Raw genomic sequence first — 19,585 nt, 5'->3', positions numbered from 1 at the left:
GTTTATGAACTATTTACAGAGAGTTATTTATGCTGGTGCTTTCTTACACCTGCTCTAGGCATTTCTAATATATAATTAACTTTGCCACCATCACTAAGTAGTTTTTGAGATATGAAAAAGTGCGTATGTAAATTGGTATTTAGCTTGATTTTGCTTTTGAAAAAATCTGTAAGTATCAGAAAAAGCTAAATACATACTGAGAGTTTCTTAGTTAACCTCTAATTTTCTGTAGCATACCAAATAAATGTTTTATATGTTTTAGAATATGAGTAGTACCCCCAATTTAAATTCACCTCTTCATTTTCATCCTACGCCTGTCATTCGAAGCTAATAGGAATTCCTCAACATTTGTAGGTTTAGGGTTAGAGCCATTTTTGTCTTTAAATTATAATACTTTATCTTACTTTTTAAAAAACAAATGTGCCAGATACTTGCAACATAAAACCTGAAGTAAAACATGATGAGGAAGCTAAGCATTACATCAAGCAAAACTAAAGGGAAACCTTGAACACTTAGATGGTTTCCATCTTGCCCCCAGCAGGTTAAGTATTGTTATCTGGTCCCATCATTTCATGGCAAGTAGATGGGGAAGCAGTGGAAAGAGTGGCTGACCTTATTTTTCTGGGCTCAAAAATCACTGCAGATGCTGATTGCAGCCATGAAATTATAAGACACTTACTCCTTGGAAGGAAAGTTATGACCAGCCTAGATAGCATATTAAAAAGCAGAGACATTACTTTGTCAACAAAGGTCCGTCTAGTTAAGGCTATGGTTTTTGCAGTGGTCATGTATGGATGTGAGATTTGGACTGTGAAGAAAGCTGAGCACCAAAGAATTGATGCTTTTAAACTGTGGTGTTGGAGAAGACTCTTGAGAGTCCTTTGGACTGCCAGTCCATCCTAAAGGAGATCAGTCCAGAGAGTTCATTGGAAGGACTGATGTTGAAGCTGAAACTCCAATATTTGGCCACTTGATGCAAAGAGTTGACTCCTTAGAAAAGACCCTGATGCTGGGAAAGATTGAAGGCAGGAGGAGAAGGGGACGACAGAAGATGAGATGGTTGGATGGCATCACCGACTCAATGGACATGAGTTTGGGAGTTGGTGGTGGAAAGAGAGGAGTTGGTGGTGGAAAGAGAGGCCTGGCGTGCTGCGGTCCATGGGGTCACAAAGAGTTGGGTATGACTGAGCAACTGAATTAAACTGAAAACCATCGAATAGGTTTCTTTCTTTTTTTAATTCCATAAGAGATATATAGTGAACTTACTAATGAAAAGAAAGCATTCATGTGACACACTTCTTGGTTAAAAACTTACAAATCAGAGGTGGAGATATTCTACATTATGTCTAGGAGCCTAAAAACCATTAACCAAATGCAAAAAATCAGAGAAAAAATTTTAGTTGGTAAATTCTGTACAATAAAATGTAAGAAGGGAGATCATAAGGAAGGTGCCAAAGTAAGTCATGCATGGAAAAGTTCCCAGCTCTTAAAAATTCACTGACTAGTATCTCTACTGGTTTCATGAGACAGCCCACAGACAGTTCTTGCAAAAGGAATCTAAGAGAAAAGAGGAGTAAACTGCATCTTCTAATAATCCACAATCAAAGATCATTCTAAAATACCTGATGATGTCAGGGCCAAACAGTTTTCATAAACTCTCCTAGTCCTTAAAATTCCTTTTATGAGGACAAAAAGGATGAAAACAGCTTGAAAGATGGAGTAGAAAAAGAAAACAGGGCTACTGAGCATTTGATGTAAAGGAACACCTTTACAAGATAAACAAAGGATATAAAAAAATTAGAATAGGGACTTCCCTGGTGTCCAGTAGTTAGGACTCCATGCTCCCAATGCAGAGGCCGGGGTTCAATCCCTGGTCAGGGAACCAGATCCCACAGGCCACAACAAAGACTGAAGATCCCACACGCTGCACCTAAGACCCAACCCAGTCAAACTTTTTATTTTTAATATTTAGTATAAAGAGAAGAGAAACTAGCTAAAAATACTACAGAAACTGTGCACTGACCGTCTTTTTAATCAGGCAGTTGAAATGAGCAGCTCTATATTATTTTAAAAGGCTCTCTCATTTTCTTAAATTTATATAAAAATGTCATTCAAGAGAATCTTAGGTCAAAGTATAACTTCATGACTATACCTTATGCTAAATATCACCATATAATTATGCAATTATTCATTTAGTGTCCTCGCTTTGAAATATTTAAAATCTCATATTGGCATTTCTTGGCCACACAGGATGATAATGTATACTCAGAAAATACACATGCTTAACTTCATTATGTCAAAATAATCAACAGAAATGAGATTTCCATATCCAGTGATTTTTGTTATCTGCATTTTTAGAGTATTCAGGCCAATGCTCCCATTTTGAGACAATTAAAACTCTTACACTTAAGAAATGCTCAAGTTCATTTGGCTATAAATTTTCAACTTCTATGAACAATCTGCAATATGTAAGAAAGGTTTAAAATGAAAAAAATCTCTTATTCCAGCAGAGAGAAGGAAGAGTTCATTCATCTTCTTTATTATCCTCAAGTCTCAGAGAATAGCCCAGTGTGTTTATTAAAGTTTTAACTGTTTCTGTAAAAGCCTGCTATGGAGAGATATTAACAGCATGCCAAAAAGAAAAACATAAGTTTTGCTAATAAGAAACAAAGGTAAAAATAGAACTGTCACTATGTTGAAAGAACTCTTTATATCCCACACTGAAAAACAATTTTCTTTAACACTATTGAAAGTAAAAATGTACAGAAAGAAAATCATATAAGTATACTATTTAAGACCCTAGAAAAAGAATAATAAAATGAACTGAAAGACATAAGCAAATACAAAATCAGATTTACTCAAACAAGTTATGAATGCAATGTTAGAGGAAAAGAATTTATTCATAACATCAACAAAACCCTTTAGACATCTTGCAGTAAACTAAAAAAAAGTAAGACCTAGATGAAGCAAATTATTCATACAAGATTGCATTTTATAAGACTTTCTTAATGTGGATCATTTTTAAAGCCTTTACTGAATCTGTTACAATATTAATTCTGCTTTATGTTCTGTTTTTCTGGCCACAAGGCATGTGGGATCTTAGTTCCCTGACTAGGGACCGAACCCACACCCCTTGCACTGGCAGGTGAAGTCTTAACCACTGGACCACTAGGGAAGTCCCAAGACTGCATTTTTTTAAATGTCTGTATATTTCAGTATGGAGAGCTTTTTTCTTATAGTACATTTTATGAATAATGAAACCAAAAAATACGTGTAAATATATTAAAATATTTTTAAGATTAATAACATTATAGCTTAGTTTCTTATATTCAGAGACAGTTGTGAAAACATGCAACTAATGACAATCACATAAAATTGAAGCTTGTAAACTGCCCTCAATTTCAAGGGCCTACCCAGATACTCTCATTAAAACGAATCTCTTAGTCCCTGATTCTGTCATTCAGCTTCTACATAACACTATTAAAGCACCTACACAATGTTCAGTTGATCCTAGAACAACAAGGGTTTTGCTGATGCCAACAGAAAAATCCTACATAACTTGTAGCCGGGCACTCCATGTATGCAGTTCCTCCAGATATCAGGTTCCTCCTACACACAGCTGTACATCCTCTATACACAAGACTCAACAAACTGCAGACAGTGTAGTGCTACAGTATTTACTGTTTTAAAAATTCGTGTGTAAGTGGACCTGTGCAGCTCAAATCTCTGTTAAGTCAACTGCATATAAATTTAAGTCCTAACACACTACTTTGCAAATAGGAAGTAGTCAATAATTGGGGAACTGAAGAATAATCCTTCATCACAAAGTAATACAGTATATTGAGTGTTGAATTGTTGTAGCACATTGAGCTGTTACTCAATGAAATTTTCACTTATTTTTTCTACTAAAATGTATCAGTCATATTGGAGATAATATAGCAAAAGTAATACTGTCCCACAAATATGATTCATATACTTATATTAAAATACTTAACCCTAATGATGTTATAAATAATAATAATAATAACATGCAATAAGAGCTTGCATTATAAAGCTAACATTTCCTAGAAACACATATTATTTCCTGTCTATTTAAGCCTCACAATAAATTAAATTCAGCTGCACTCACCCAAGGAGACAGTGACAGTGCCAGTATATGAGCCCAATCAATAGGATTTCAAAGCCCAAACACTTAACAATGTTACGTTCTTTTATAGCTACAAATACACAGACATATAGACAGACAGACAGACAGACAGATGTGTGTGTGCATGCTCAGTCGTGTCCAACTCTTTGCGACCCCATGGGTAGCCCATCAGACTTCTCTGTCCATGGAATTTTCTGGGCTAGAATACTGGAGTGGGTTGCCATTCCCTTCTCCAGGGGTCTTCGTGACCCAGGGACTGAATCTATATCTCTTATGTCTCCTGCATTGGCAGGTGGATTCTTTACAACTAGCGTCACCTAAGAAGATAAATAATTACCAGCACCAGAATAAGTATGCTTATCAAGCAATCTGACTGAACATTAATAAGAAATAAAATAGCTTAATAATAAAGCACTTTCAAAGTTAATTGCACTAATAGAATAGCCATAAATATACCATAGTTTAAAAACAACTAATAAATGTAAGTACATTTATATATTTACAACAATGTTAAAGGGCTTTAGTAGGCTGAATTTGTAAAAGAATATCTAAATCTACAGTACATTTAAGCCTTACCATTTAAATATAAGTCTATTTCCTCACTTCCCTTAATATCACTATGGACTTTGAACTTTAATAAATGCAAATACTAAGGGAAAAATGAACTTTTCTCAATGAGGTGAATGAAAAAATGAAGAAATAAACTTTACCTCTCATTTTTTTATAAATTGATTTTAGCCTTTACCACATTAAATATAATTCACTGCATGTGGCATATTTTTTATTTAGTTAGATAACTAATGTGGCTATAAGAAATAAAAATGAATTTCATATATCACATCACCATAGAAAAGTCACAGACAGCAAAATATTATTTTGCCAAATTTGGGAAACAAGGAAACTATAAGGAATTATTTAAAGCTTCATAAACTACCAGAGAATGTGCAACAGTAAAAAAGAAAGGTATTTATCTTTCATTCTCTTTAATTTTCTATTGCATTGTACCTCAGCTCTACAGATGTATAATGTCAGCAACAAAAATAATATGAAATAACTGAATTAATCTTAAACCAAGCAGAGAAGTATGACTCCCAAAGGGAAACATATTTCTAAAAGCACTCTGCCTGTCGGAATAATAATAACTTATTTTAATTTAAAACAGCTTTTAGCTAATAGAGTTATTTGAAGGTTCCTTTTGCCTATGTCGGCAAAAAAATTAAAATAATACTTTGCGTAATCTTCATGACATTATATTCTTGGATTATTAGATATGCACCAAAGCACAAGCAATAACAGAAAAAAAGAGATAAACTGGACTTCGTCAAAAAACTGAAAACTTTTGTGCCTTTAAGAACACTGTCTAGACAGTGAAAAGACAGCCTATACAACGGGAGAGAATATTTGCAAATCATATGTCTGATAAGGGCCTCCTAACTAGAATAAGGGCTTCCCTGGTAGCTCAGTGGTAAAGAATACGCCTGCCAATGCAGGAGACGCGGGTTCGATCCCTGGGTTGGAAAGACCCCCTGGAGAAGGAAATGGCAACCTGCTCCAGTATTCTTGCCTGGGATATTGCATGGACAAAGCAGCCTGATGGGCTATAGCCCCGGGGTCACAAAAGAGTTAGAAAGGACTTAGCAATTAATAACAACAATGACTAGAATATATGAAGAACTCAGAATTCAACAACAAAACCAAATAATCCAAATAAAAAGTGAACAAAGGACTTGAACAGACATTTCTCCAAAGATACAAGTGTGAAATAGGCACATAAAGAGACCAAAAAAAAAAAATTGAACAAGTATTTGTACACCCATATTATTCATTGTAATATTACTTATAATAGTGAAAAGATGTAAGCAACTCAAGTATTCATCAACAGATGAACAGATCAAGAAAATGTAGTATACATATACAACAGAATATTATTCAGCAATAAAAAGGAAGGATATTCTGACACATGCTAAAACATGAAAGAACCTTAAAGACATCATGATAACTGAAAAAAGCCAATCACTCAAGGACAAATTATGAAAATTCCACTTATCTGAGGTATCTAGAGTAATCATATTCAAAATGACAGAAAGTATAAGAGTGGCTGGCAGGGGCTGGAGTTGAGGAATTAAGATTCATTATTTAATGGTTATACGGTTTTAGCTTTGAAAGATGAAAAAACTTTCAAGATGAATGGTGATGAATGCACAATGTGAATGCCCTTAATGCAACTAAACTACACACTCTTTTAAGGAAAATTTTATGTTACGTACATACCACAATTTTTTAAATTCTTCTTTAAGTGGTGAAGAACTTGAATAGACATTTCTCCAAAAACTATATACAATGGCCAACAAATTCATCACTAGTCATGAGGAAAATACAAATCAAAATGACAATGCGAAATATTTCTACACCTATCACCACAGCTAGAAGCTTTTAAAAAATGTAAAATAATAAGTGTTGGCAAGAACATAGAGAAATTGGAATCATCCACAGTACTGATGGGAATGTGAAATCATGCAGCCCCCATGGAAAACAATTTGAACAACTTGGCAGCTCCCCAAAAGGTTAAACATTAAATTACCAAATGGCCCAGCAGTTCCTCTTCTAGTTGATACATAAAACAGCCAAAAACTTGAAATCCCTCCCAGAAAACATGTGCAGTAATGTTCTCAGTAGCAGTATTCACAACAGCCAAAAGGTGGAAAAAAAGCAATGTGAATCAATAAATAAATGGGGAAAACTATTGTGATATATGTGTACAATGGAATAATATTCATCAGTAAAAAGGAATGAAGTATTGATAGATAGTAAAAGAAAGAATATTAAAAATATTATAGCTAAGTAAAAGAAGCCAGTCACAAAGTCACACATTTTATAATACCGTTTATATGAAATATTCAGAATAAGTAAATACATAAAGAAAGCAGATTAATGATTGCCAGGGACTTGGGATAACTGCTTAATAAGTATGATATTTTCTTTTGGAGTGATGAAAATTTTTTGGATCTTGATGGAGTTGATGGTCTCACAATATTATGAAGGTACTAAACGCCACTGAATTGTATACCTAAAATGGTTAATGTTATGCTTTGTGAATTTGACCCAAATTTAAGAAAAACCCTCTAAAAATGGGGTTATGGATGGAAGCAATATATAAAAAACAGAAAAATATTAAGCAAATTACTTCACAAAATCCCCATGCACTATTATATAGACATTAAAATTAATTGGAGAGCATAAATAAAATAACTTTTATAAAAGTAAATTAAAACAATTCTATATAAATATTTGAAAGGTTGTAAACACATATAAATTGCAATGTAAAAAAAAACAAAAAAATGCAGAAATTTTTTTTTCCTTAAAGTCACGGAAACAAAGCACTTATGTGTGTGTGTGTGTGTGTGTGTGTGTGTGTATTTGTGTGTCTGTGCTCAGTAGTGCAATCATGTCTGACTCTTTGCTGTCCACAGAGTTTTCCAGGCAAGAATACTAGAGCGGGTTTCCATTTCTTACTCCTGGGATCTTCCCAAACGAGGGATCAAACCTGTGTTTCCGGGATTGGCAGGCAGAATCTTTATAACCTGCACCACCTGGGAAGCCCTATTTTTAATTACAAATAATCATCTATCTAATCTATCTGAAATACATTTTATTTCCAATGAAATTCTAGGCTAAAGAAAATTCAGTAGTAAAAAGCTTTTGAAAACAGGATGGTTCTTTGTACTCAACAAACATAAAATAACAAAATATAATACTATGATTACAATAGACAAGCTCTGAATTTTTTGGATTCCACTGTACAGATACCTCCTGCAGCTTCTTTACACATTGAACACAGCACTAAGCTGTGGCTTTTGGCTAAGGGTTCCTGGATCCTCCCTGTTCACATTAACACTGCTTCTGCATTAATAGTCAAGAGTTAGGTCTAAGAATCAGATATTTCTTGCTTGTTAGTAGTAGTATAATCTTGAGCATTTTACTTAACTTCTTTGTATAGTCGGCTGTACCTAAAATGGAAGCAATTGTGATTCCTCCCTTACAGTTGTCTTGAAATGAGACAATGAATATAAGCTGTGAGTACAGTACCTCAAGCACAGAAAATGCAAGTGTCAACCAATTCATGTGTGAGAGCCTCAACCAGGGCAGAGCAAAATTTCCACTCACCAGCAACAGATGGACACCTGCTATCACCAGAGCAATTTCATTGACTCTAAGGCACAAGCTCATCACTCTGACTTCTCGATTCTGAGTGTAAATTTGAGTCATCTGGGAAGACTTAAAGAACCAAGAATCACCCGAGGACCTAAACTAAGAGGCTGATTTAATTATTTCAGGGAGTGGCCGAGACATCCATATTTTTTCTTTTTTTTTTTTTATTAGTTGAAGGCTAATTACTTTACAATATTGTAGTGGTTTTTGTCATACATTGACATGAATCAGCCATGGATATAACATCCGTATTTTTTAAAAAGCTCTCCAGGTGGTTTTAAAATGAAGGTAGTGTTAAAACTTTTGTCTAGATCAGCCCCAGGCCCAGTTCTCTCTGAAGATTCCTCATCTTACCACAGCTTTTCTGTGACTGCTATTCAGACACTCTCCATTTAGAAAAAGTAGACTGAAGATTTAAGGAACAAGGACCAACTGAGAAATGAAGAAGGATAATTGAAAAATTACAATTTGAAAGAAATTTTTTTTAAAGACCAAAATTTCTTTTTAAAAAAATAGGAAGAAAGAAGTAGCAAGACGGAGAAAGAAAATAAATAAAAGGATTTCAGGATGAAAAAAAATGACATGGTAATAGTTAGCACTTACAATGCTCTTTTAATGTTTTAATTCCTATGACATGTGCCTCCATTACACATGACCTCATTTGATCTTTACAACAATCCAATGAAGCATTATCATTTCACTTTTACATACGAGAAAAATGAAGCACTCTCTAAGGTTAAGTGAATTAACCAAAGCCATATATTTAAACAGTAGCAGAACTGGAATTTCAGCCAACGACTGATTCCAAACCCATTCTCTTAAACCTTATGCTATATCACCTTGTCAAAAACAAACAAACAAAAACTCACCAGATATAAGGCATACACAAAATCTTTATTTCTTATTTCTAAATTAAAATGTAAAGTGATCACTATTATTAAAAATAAGCTATAAGCAGTGATTTTTTTCAGAATACTGAGATTACATATAATTTCTAAATTTAATTTGTCTGCATTTGCTAAGTTTCCTACAGTAAATTTGTATTCATTTTCAAATAAGAAAAAGTAGGGGTTCCTTAAAGCAAGAATATCACAGAATTTTTATAGTTCATAGTCCTCAATAAATACAAATTATCTTCCAAAAATACTCAATGGAAAAAACTTCTTTAATAAAGTATATTTCCACAAGAGGTACATCTTTCTTAATTTTCTTTCCTATAGTAAAAATACACTGAAGTGAAAGAAAAAATAATTACCTGTACACTGCCCTCCATTGGTTGGATCTCCATAATAACCTGGCATACAGTCTTGACACTGCTTTCCTGTGGTAAGATTTTTACACTGTTCGCACACATTATTATTGATGCAAGTGCTATGTCCATTACACTGGCAAGCTAAAGAAAATAGTAAAAAAAAGAAAGAGGTTGATAATATCTACATAACAATATCAAGTATAACTGCCATAAAGACAAAGAATTTATTTTACAAATCTGAATGACAGCAAAGTACAAATGGCATTTCCCGTGTTTTTTCTTTTTTTTTTTTAACATATGTCTCAAAATACTAACAAGGGACAAATTTTGCCTATGATCTATAAAACATAACGCTATAAATTAGAAAGTGAAACATAAACATTATAGCTAAGGAGAGAATGAAAGGTCAAAGTGTTAGTCCCTCAGTCATTCGACTCTTTTTCAACCCCAGGGACTGTAGCCCACCAGGCTCCTCTGTCCATGGAATTCTCTAGGCAAGAATAATGGAGTGGGTAGCCATTCCCTTCTCCAGGAGATCTTCCCAAACAGGGATCAAACCTGGGTCTCCCAAACTGCAAGCTCATTCTTTCCCATCTGAGCCGCCAGAGGAGCCCAAGGAAGGAATACATTTTAACATATTCCTTAAAGATGCATGTGACTATTACGTCTATTAAGTTAACACAAGAATAAATAGCATAGCTCTGATAAAGGTGCCAAAATGTATCATTTGTCTTTTGGTATAATAGAAAAGGATCAATAAATACAGAAAACTGTATGATGCTAAGGTCTTACTTCAAGAAAATACATTAGTGTAAAATTTAACATAATTTATGTTAACATAAAAGTTAACATAATTTAACTTTTAAATTAATTTGTATAAATGTTTATCTTCTTTGGGCAAGAAAAGCTTCAAGGCTTACTAGAAATTTTACTTGAAATGTGAACTAAAACAAAGAAATTTGAAGCATGAGATATTTTATATCTTCATATGAGATCTAATATATTTTCAAATTAATATTACAACAGAATTTTAAAATTTTAGATGAGAAGTAAAGTTTATATATGAAAGCTCCTGTTTATTGTCTATTGGGGGCATAATATTAACTTATTTTGGTTAACTTCTTGTCGAAACATCATCATCATTTTCATCACTATTACAACTATGCATTTAATTAGCGCCCTCACCTCAAACCAGGAAAGCCACTGTTAAATCGATTGCAATAGTCTGTGCTGTTATCTATTCTGCTTTGTCAGTTCACATACTGCATCAGTTTTCTTAAATATTGTAACTACTACCCCACTGCAAGATAGAGTACCAAGTGGTATACATGAATTACATAATTTAATCCTCACAACAATTTTGTATGGAAGGTACTATTCTCAGGGTTGTTTCCAAGATCAGGAAGCTGGGATTAAGTAACACATCTCATCAATAGCACCAATAAATGAACAATCAGAATGTATGAATCAAAGATCAGATATTAAATTTCATACATACTCTATGTAGAAAATTTGAAAGTAAGAGGGAAATCCCAAGAGACTAGCTCATCAACATGAGTTAACATCAAAGGGTAAAGAAAAGGAGTAAAAAAATAAATACCTATATCTTACAGAAATTTTCAGAGGCATAATTCCACTGTAACATAGTATAAAAATGACATGCAGCCATCAGGGGAAAATGTACAATAATCTTACTCCTAATAAGACTGAGAGAATTACAATATAGTTTTCAAACTTTATATTATAAAACAGCTAAGAGAAAATTTAATAACAAGAAAAACATTCATAATAAATTAAGTAAAATAAGAACTCAAATATTATATCTAAGTGAAGTGAAGTGAAAGTTGCTCAGTTATGTCTGACTCTTTGTGACCCCATGGACTATACAGTCCACTGAATTCTCCAGGCAAGAATACTGGAGTGGGTAGCCTTTCCCTTCTCCAGGGGATAATCCCAACCCAGGGACCAAACCCAGGTCTCCGCATCGGAGGAGGATTCTGTACCAGCTGAGCCACAAGGCAAGCCCAAGAATACTGGATTCAGTAGCCAACCCTTCTCCACGGGATCTTTCTGACCCATATCTAGAATGACCACAATTATGTTTTGAAATGTATAAATATGCCCATGGAAAATGGTAGTTATCTTTGTCAAATTTTTCTACATTATCAATTTTCTTTATGGAGAGCTTTAGTAAGATTTTTCTACATTATCAATTTTCTACTATCAACTTGTATTACTATTATAATAAGAAAAAATAATGCTAAGAACTTTAATTTTTTAAAATTGTGCTTAAAACTTTAAGTCATTTTTTATAGAAAATTTTATGTAAGGCCACTAGTGTTGATTCACTCAGCTTAAATACTTAAAAAAGTATTATCTGAAACAGTCAGAATAAGAGATAGGTTACTACAAGTATTTTTATGAAACCCCTGGCTACATTTTTTTCATCAGAAACATAAATGCCTTAACTTCTTAAAAATTACAAAATTTAGTAATCTCATCTAATATCCTCCTCAAAGATTTCCAATGAAATAACAAGAAAATTTGCCAGCAACAACAGGAATTGGGAGTGTGATGTTATTGCTGTAGTTATTCAGTTTCTCAGTCACGCCCTACTCTATGTGACACCATGGACTGTAGCACGCCAGGCTTCCCTGTTCTTCATAATTTCCGGGAGCTTGCTCAAACTCATGTCCATTGACTTGGTGATGCCATCCAACCATCTCGTCTTCTGTCATCCCCTTCTTCTCCTGCCTTCAGTCTTTCCCAGCATCAGGGTCTTTTCTAATGAGTTGGCTCTTCATATCAGGTGGCCAAAGTATTGGAGCTTCTGCTTCAGCATCAGTCCTTCCAATGAATATTCAGGACTGATTTCCTTCAGGATTAACTGGTTAGATCTCCTTGCAGTCCAAGGGACTTTCAAGAGTCTTCTCCAGCACCGCAGTTCAAAAGCATCAGTTCTTCAGCTCTCAGCTTTCTTCGTGGTCCAACTCTCACATCCATACATGACTACTGGAAAAACCATAGGTTTGACTAGACGGACCTTTATTGGCAAAGTGATGTCTCTCCTTTTTAATTCACTGTCTGGGTTTGTCACAGCTTTTCTCCCAAAGAGTAAGCATCTTTTAATTTCATAGCTATAGTCACCATCTGCAGTGATTTTGGAGCCCAAGAAAATAAAGTTTGTCACTGTTTTCACTGTTTATTCATCTATTTGCCATGAAGTAATGAGACCAAATGCCATGATCTTAGTTTTTTGAATGTTGAGTTTTAAGCCAGTTATTTTACTCTCCTCTTTCACTTTCTTCAAGAGGTTCTTTTGTTCCTCTTTGCTTTCTGCTGTCAGGGTGCTGACATCTGCATATTACCTGAGGTTACTGATATTACTCCCAGCAATCTTGATTTCAGCTTGTGCTTCATCCAGTATAGCATTTCACAATAATAAGTTAAATAAGCAGGGTGACAATATACAGCCTTGATGTAATCCTTTCCCAGTCTGGAACCAGTTCGTTGTTCTATGTCCAGTTCTAACAGTTGCTTCTTGACTGGCATACGTGGTTCTAGGAGGCAGGTAAGGTGGTCTGATATTCCCATCGCTTTAAGAATTTTCCACAGCTTGTTGTGATCCACACAGTCAAAGACTTTAGTGTAGTCAATGAAGCAGAAGTAGATGTTTCCATGGAATATTCTTGCTTTTTCTATGATCCAACAGATGTTCGGATGACAACTACATAAATAAAACTAGAAAGTAGCAATCTACTATATCTCTGGGAATCAAAGGAGGACTTCTGGCATAATGCTACTCAACTGTAACCCTCCTAAAACTGGGAAGTTCTGAAGGCAGCTCTGGGTTACGGTGCAATCAAGAAGCATAAATCACTGGTATGCCTCCACACTGCTGCGAGAATGTGATACAGGAAAGTCTAAGGTTCCAAGTAATGAACATACCATACAGAAGGCTGATATAATTTAGACCTAACTGCTGGAAAATTTTCCAGAAAAAAAAAATATATGGTCATTCTTGCAGTTTGTAACTAGTATGGCAGCAATGGCAAAGGAGAAGGCATGTTATAGAGAGCAGGACCCAGGAGTAACAACTGTATCAAACACACAGGAAAAGGATACACCATGAAGCCTAGGAGGATGCTCTATTCCCCACTACCACCAGCTTGTTGGATCAAAAGGTAATGTAAGCTTGTACCTAACAGTTCTTCCAGGATTCACTGTTACTTGAAAGGTTCTAATAACAATTTGGTTCTGTAACATGAGTAAAACTAAAGAGAAGTCATCCATACCATTTTGTTTAAATTTTAAAACTAGTCCAGATGGCTCTTCATTTATATACATACAAACAGAAAAAAACTGAAAACAGAACATAATGAAAAATACAGCATTTGATATGCAAATAAAATACATAGTTTTGAAAAATATGTGTGCTCCAAAACAGATGTAAGACATTAAAAAAATATATGCTTGGCATTCGCAATAAAATTCAAAAAAATACACATAGAAAGTTAAGACTAAAGTTTACCCAAAACTTTTTTTTCAAAACATAGCCCTTTAAAAGAAAAGGGAATTATCAGTGCTAAAAATAAAACTGGGATTCAAAAGAAGAATGTTAAAGAGAAGCTTGAGCTAGTGACAGAAGTTTACTATACATGGGAATAGACAAGCAAGAGCTAGTGGGTTTGGGTTTCAAAACCCAGAGGACCAGGAGACATAATCTCTGGCATACATAAGAGATAACCTGAACCATATTTATAATGCTTAAAGCCTTCAAGTGTAGTCTCTCTCTGTGTAAAAGGTACTAAAATATATCTAAGCCCAAAGCAGCAGAAAAGAACATTAAGTCCACTGGTATACTGTATGGAAAACAAAAGTCACTTATGAAAGCCTGTGCCAATCAGATGGTTGGGTTGTGAAATTCACATTGTCTATATGGCAGAGAAACCCCAATACTAAACAACAGTATTAAAACCTGCTCTGTAAATGAGAAAAGCCTCATCTGCAAAAGCAGATGTAAATGGCCTCCTGAAATATTTCTTCAACTCAGGTCACACAAGTATGTCAGGCTCTGCAGACCACAGAATCTCTTCACAACTATCACTGCTGCCTTTGTAGTGCAAAAGTACCCATATAGAACATACAATCGATAATAGCTATAATCCAGTAAAACTGTATTTATAAAAATAGGCAATCAACAGGTTTGGCCATCAGTCCTTGGCTTCCAAATCTTTGATACAGAAAAAAAACAACACTTACTGAATTAAACCTCAAAATGAAAAATCATAAGCCACATAAAGGAGAGTCAAGAAAAAGAGAGGGAGATAATCAAAATGAGAACTGACACCCTAAGAATTTGAGTAAAAGGACAGTAACAAGACAATAAAAATATTCAAACCAAAAGCAAAAAAATGGAGAAAACCATGTTTAAGGAAGTAAAGGTAGATATTACTAGATGACAGTCTCATCAAAAAGAAAATATCAAAAAAATATAAAAATTATTTTAAAAAAACTAATGGAAATGATAAAAATAGAACAATAACTGAAATGAAAGATTTCCAGATGGTCCAGTGGTTAAGACCCCATACTTTCACTGCAGGGGACACAGGTTCAATCCCTGGTTGGGGAACTAAGATCCTGCATGCCATGCAGTGTGGCTAAAAAAAAAACAAAAAGTAAACAGAATTCTACAAATACTGGGGGTAAAAAGCACTACAAAAACTGAAATGAAAATATACTACAGAGAGAGATTCAACTGTAAATCTGAACTATCAGAAAAATTAGAAAATGTGAACAGAGATCAACAGAAACCATGTCAACTGAAGGACAGAGAAAACAAAATGAAGAAAAATGAACAAAGCCTCAGTTAAATGTGGGAAACCTTGATAAGCACCAATGTATATGTAATAGGAATGTTGGGGGTATAGGAAATAGACAAGAAGGCTAAAATTTACTTGAAGAAATAATTCCTTAAAGTCCCCAAATTTGATAAAAATATTAATCTACACATCCAAGAAGACTGATTATTCACTGGAAGGACTGATGCTGAAGCTGAAACTCCAATACTTTGGCCACATGATGTGAAAAACTGACTCATTTGAAAAGACCCTGATGCTGGGAAAGAGTGAAGGCGGGAGGAGAAGGGGACGGCAGAGGATGAGATGCTTGGGTGGTATTACCAACTCAACGGACAAGAGTTTGAGTGAACTCTGGGAGTTGGTGATGGACAAGGAAGCCTGGCGTGCTGCAGTCAATGGGGTCGCAGAGAGCTGTACACAACGGAGCAACAGAACTGAACCAAGAAGCCTAATGAGCTTTAACTACAATACATACGAAGAGATTGAAAATACATGATAATAAAAGTGATGAAAGCCAAAGACAAGTAGAAAATCTTGAAAGCAGCAGGAGAAAATATTACTTCTCACTTACAAAAATCCCAATAAGATCAATAACTAACTTTTAATCAAGAAAAATGGAGATCAGTAGGCATTGGAATAATATATCCAAAGTTCTCAAAAAAAAACATAGTCAACCAAAAATTTTCTATCCAACAAAACCACTTTTCAAAAATTAGAGTGGAACATTCACAGATAAACAAAAATTGAGAGAATTCACTGCCAAGAGATATACCTTACAAGAAATACTAAATCAAGCTCTTTAAGGAGAAAGCATGTGACACCAGACAGTAATTTAACTCCACAATATAAAACAAAGAGCACCAATAACATAACTGTCATTTATAAAAGACAGTAAAAATATCTATTTTGTCTCCTTTCTTCTTTTTCCTGATTTTTACAGGTTGCATTTTAAATGATATAAGGGTATTGTTTATAAGGGCCTATAAAACATAAAATGTAAAGTACTTCCCAATAAGAGCACAGAGGAAGTACACGGGAAAAAAATCTATATTGATCTAAGGATACAATGTGGTATTACTAGATGGTAAGACAGATTCACAGGAACGAATGAAGAAAACTAGAAACGGTAAATACAAAGATTAATGAAAGCTAAAAGCATATACTCATTCTCCTTTTTTTCCCTCAGATTCTTCAAAAGACATGAAATTATATAAAGTGATAATTGTAAAATGTACTCTTTGGTTTGTAATATATATCGATGTAATATATATGAAGATATCACAAAAAAAGAAGAAAGAAATTAGACCTATAAAAGTAACATCATTTTATCTCATTGGAATTAAATTAGCATAAATGAAACATATTTTAATAAGTTAAGACATATAAAGTAAACCCTAGAGTAACCACTAAGAATATACTTCATAAAATGTAATGGAAATGTTATTAAAAATTAAAATGCTATATTATAAAATATTTACTTACTGCAAAATAAATAAATAAATGAAAAGTGGAAGAACCAAATTCATCATATACAGGGGGAAAATAATATAAATCCAATTACATCAAAAATAACATTAAATGTGAATAAGTCAAATGATTCAATCAAAAGGCAGAAAAGACAGACTAGATGAAAGACAAAGAGCTAACTACGTATCATTTATAGGAGACACATGTAAATATTCAGATACAAACGGCAATCACAAGAAAGATGGGATGGCTTTTAAAATGTTACCAGAGATGAAGAGGGACATTTTAAAATGATAAAGAGGACAATCTATCAAAAAGACATAAAAATTGTAAACACACAGGCATCTAATAACAGAGACTTAAACTACATGGAGCAATCACTGACAGAAATTAAAATAGAAATAAAGAATTTCAACAAAAATAGTTGAAGACTTCAATACCAAACTTTCAATAGTGAATGAAAGAACTAGACAGATGATCAGCGAGGGATTAGGAGACTTAGAAAACACTATAAACCAACTGGACCAAATAGAAATAAATTAAAAAATCCATTTAACAGCAGCAGAATATACTTTATTCTCAGTTACACATAAAAAAGTCCTCAGGTCTTAAACCTCAATAAATTTAAAAGGACTGAAGTTATATAAAGTATGTTCTCTAACCACAACTGAATGAAATTAGGAATCTATGGGAAAACCACAAATTATGGAAATTAAGCTACATATTTCTAAATAACGAATGGATCAAATAACAAACATATGAAACTTAAAAATTACTTTCAGATAAACTAAGATAAAGCATAACATACCAAAAATCTTACAAGATGCGGCAAAAAGACTGTTCAGAAAGAGATTTATATTGTAAAAGCCTTCATTCAAAAACAAAAAAGGTCTCATATCAACCTAACTTTGCACCTTAATAAACTAAAAAATTAATAGAAAACTGAACTCAAGGCAAGCAGAAGAAAGGAAATTAATAAAAATCAGAGTGAAAATAAATAAAATGCAGAGTAGGAAAAGAATAAAGAAAATCAATAAAGCCAAATACAAATTGTTCTTTGCAATGTGCAACAAAATCAACAAAGCTTTATCTAGACTAACAAAGAAATTTAAGAAGACACATTTTAAAATCAGGAATGAAAGATGAGACATACTACTGATAAAGACTGGGAAAAAAAGACTGTAGGGAAATACTATGAGCTAATAAAGCATATAACCTAGATGAAAGGGGGAGATTCCTAGAAAGATACTACCAAGAAGAAGTAGAAAATATAACAGTAAGGAGATTGAGTTAGAAATTAACAAAGTGTGAGAAAAGTGTAACCCAAAAGCAGGAGGCTTAACTCATTAATTCTACCAAACACTTTAAGGAGAATTAACAACAATTATTCACAAACATTTCCAAAACACAGAAGCAAAGTGAACTTAAACTAGGAACAGCAGGCAACTGTCTTAACCTGATAAAGGACACGTATAAAAACTTCATAGCTAACAACATATTTAATGGTAAAAGACTGACAGCTTTCTTTTTAAGGTCCTCACTTGCCACTTCTAACACGAGTGTACTGGAGGTTCTGGACAGGGCAATTAGGCAAGAAAAAGAAATAAAAAGCAACCAGATTTAAAAAGAAGAAAACTAACTTTGATGCACATGACATAATCTTGCACACAGAAAACTAAAAAATCTATAAAAATTATTTAATCTACTAATGTCTTTAGCAATGTTACAGGTCATTTACAGAGAGATCAGTTTCATTGTATTGATATACATTTATAATGAAAAATTTGAAAATGAAATTAAGAAAACTACAAAATATCATTGAAAAAATTAATGAAAAGGCATGTGCATTCATGAATTAGAAGACTTCATATTAGGATAGCAATTCATCCTAATTGATCTGCATATTCAATGCAAATTCCAAAAGATTTCTTTTTTATAGGAATAAACAGTAGATCCTAAAATTCATATTGAGAAACAGAAGCCCAGACTAGGCAAAAGTCTTGATAACAAGAGAGTTAACAGTACTGACACTTCCCAATTTTAAAACTTACTTCAAAGTCTTAATAATCAAACCATGTGTCATTGTCATAAGGATAGACACGTAGATCATGAAACAGAATTAGGTACAGAAATAATACCATACATCTACGGCCTATTGATATTCAACAAAGGTGTCGAGAAGTTTAAATGGGGAAACAACAGTCTTTTCAACAAATAGTGCTAGGACAGCTTGATATTCACATGCAGAAGAATGAATCTGGACCCACACTTCACAACATATATAAAAATTAACTAAAAATGATCAAAAACTTAAATTAAGAGCTAAAATTATAAAAATGTTAGAAGAAAATATAGATGTAAATCTTCATGACTTTGGATTAGGTGACAGTTTCTTAGATATGACATCAAAAGCTTCAGTAACTAACAGAAAAAGATATACTAGACACCATCAAAATAAAAAATTTTTTAAAACTGTCTCAAATGACATCATCAAGAAAGTGAAGACACAACCCACAGAACAGGGGAAAATATCTGAGAGTCATATGTCTTATAAGGATCTCATACTCAGAACATATAAATAACTCTTACAATTCTACAATTTAAAGAACTTAATTTTTTAAGTGGGCAAATGATTTAAACAGATAGTTC

At 33.6% G+C, this 19,585-nt stretch overlaps 1 protein-coding gene across 1 annotated transcript in view; it reads right to left on the bottom strand.

Moving 5' to 3' along the window:
• The window catches only part of ATRNL1 (attractin like 1), a 751,710-nt gene that overhangs the window by 542,995 nt on the left and 189,130 nt on the right, over window positions 1-19,585 (bottom strand). Inside the window, exon 19 of the mRNA XM_070470251.1 lies at window positions 9,612-9,749. Coding sequence (XP_070326352.1) covers window positions 9,612-9,749 — 138 coding nt within the window. The remainder of the gene's footprint in view (window positions 1-9,611; window positions 9,750-19,585) is intronic.

Source organism: Odocoileus virginianus, chromosome 7 (genome assembly GCF_023699985.2).
Source record: "Odocoileus virginianus isolate 20LAN1187 ecotype Illinois chromosome 7, Ovbor_1.2, whole genome shotgun sequence".
Taxonomy (NCBI): domain Eukaryota; kingdom Metazoa; phylum Chordata; class Mammalia; order Artiodactyla; family Cervidae; genus Odocoileus; species Odocoileus virginianus.
The sequence above is the reverse complement of the archived record's forward strand: the minus strand, read 5'-3'. Positions and strand labels throughout refer to the sequence as shown.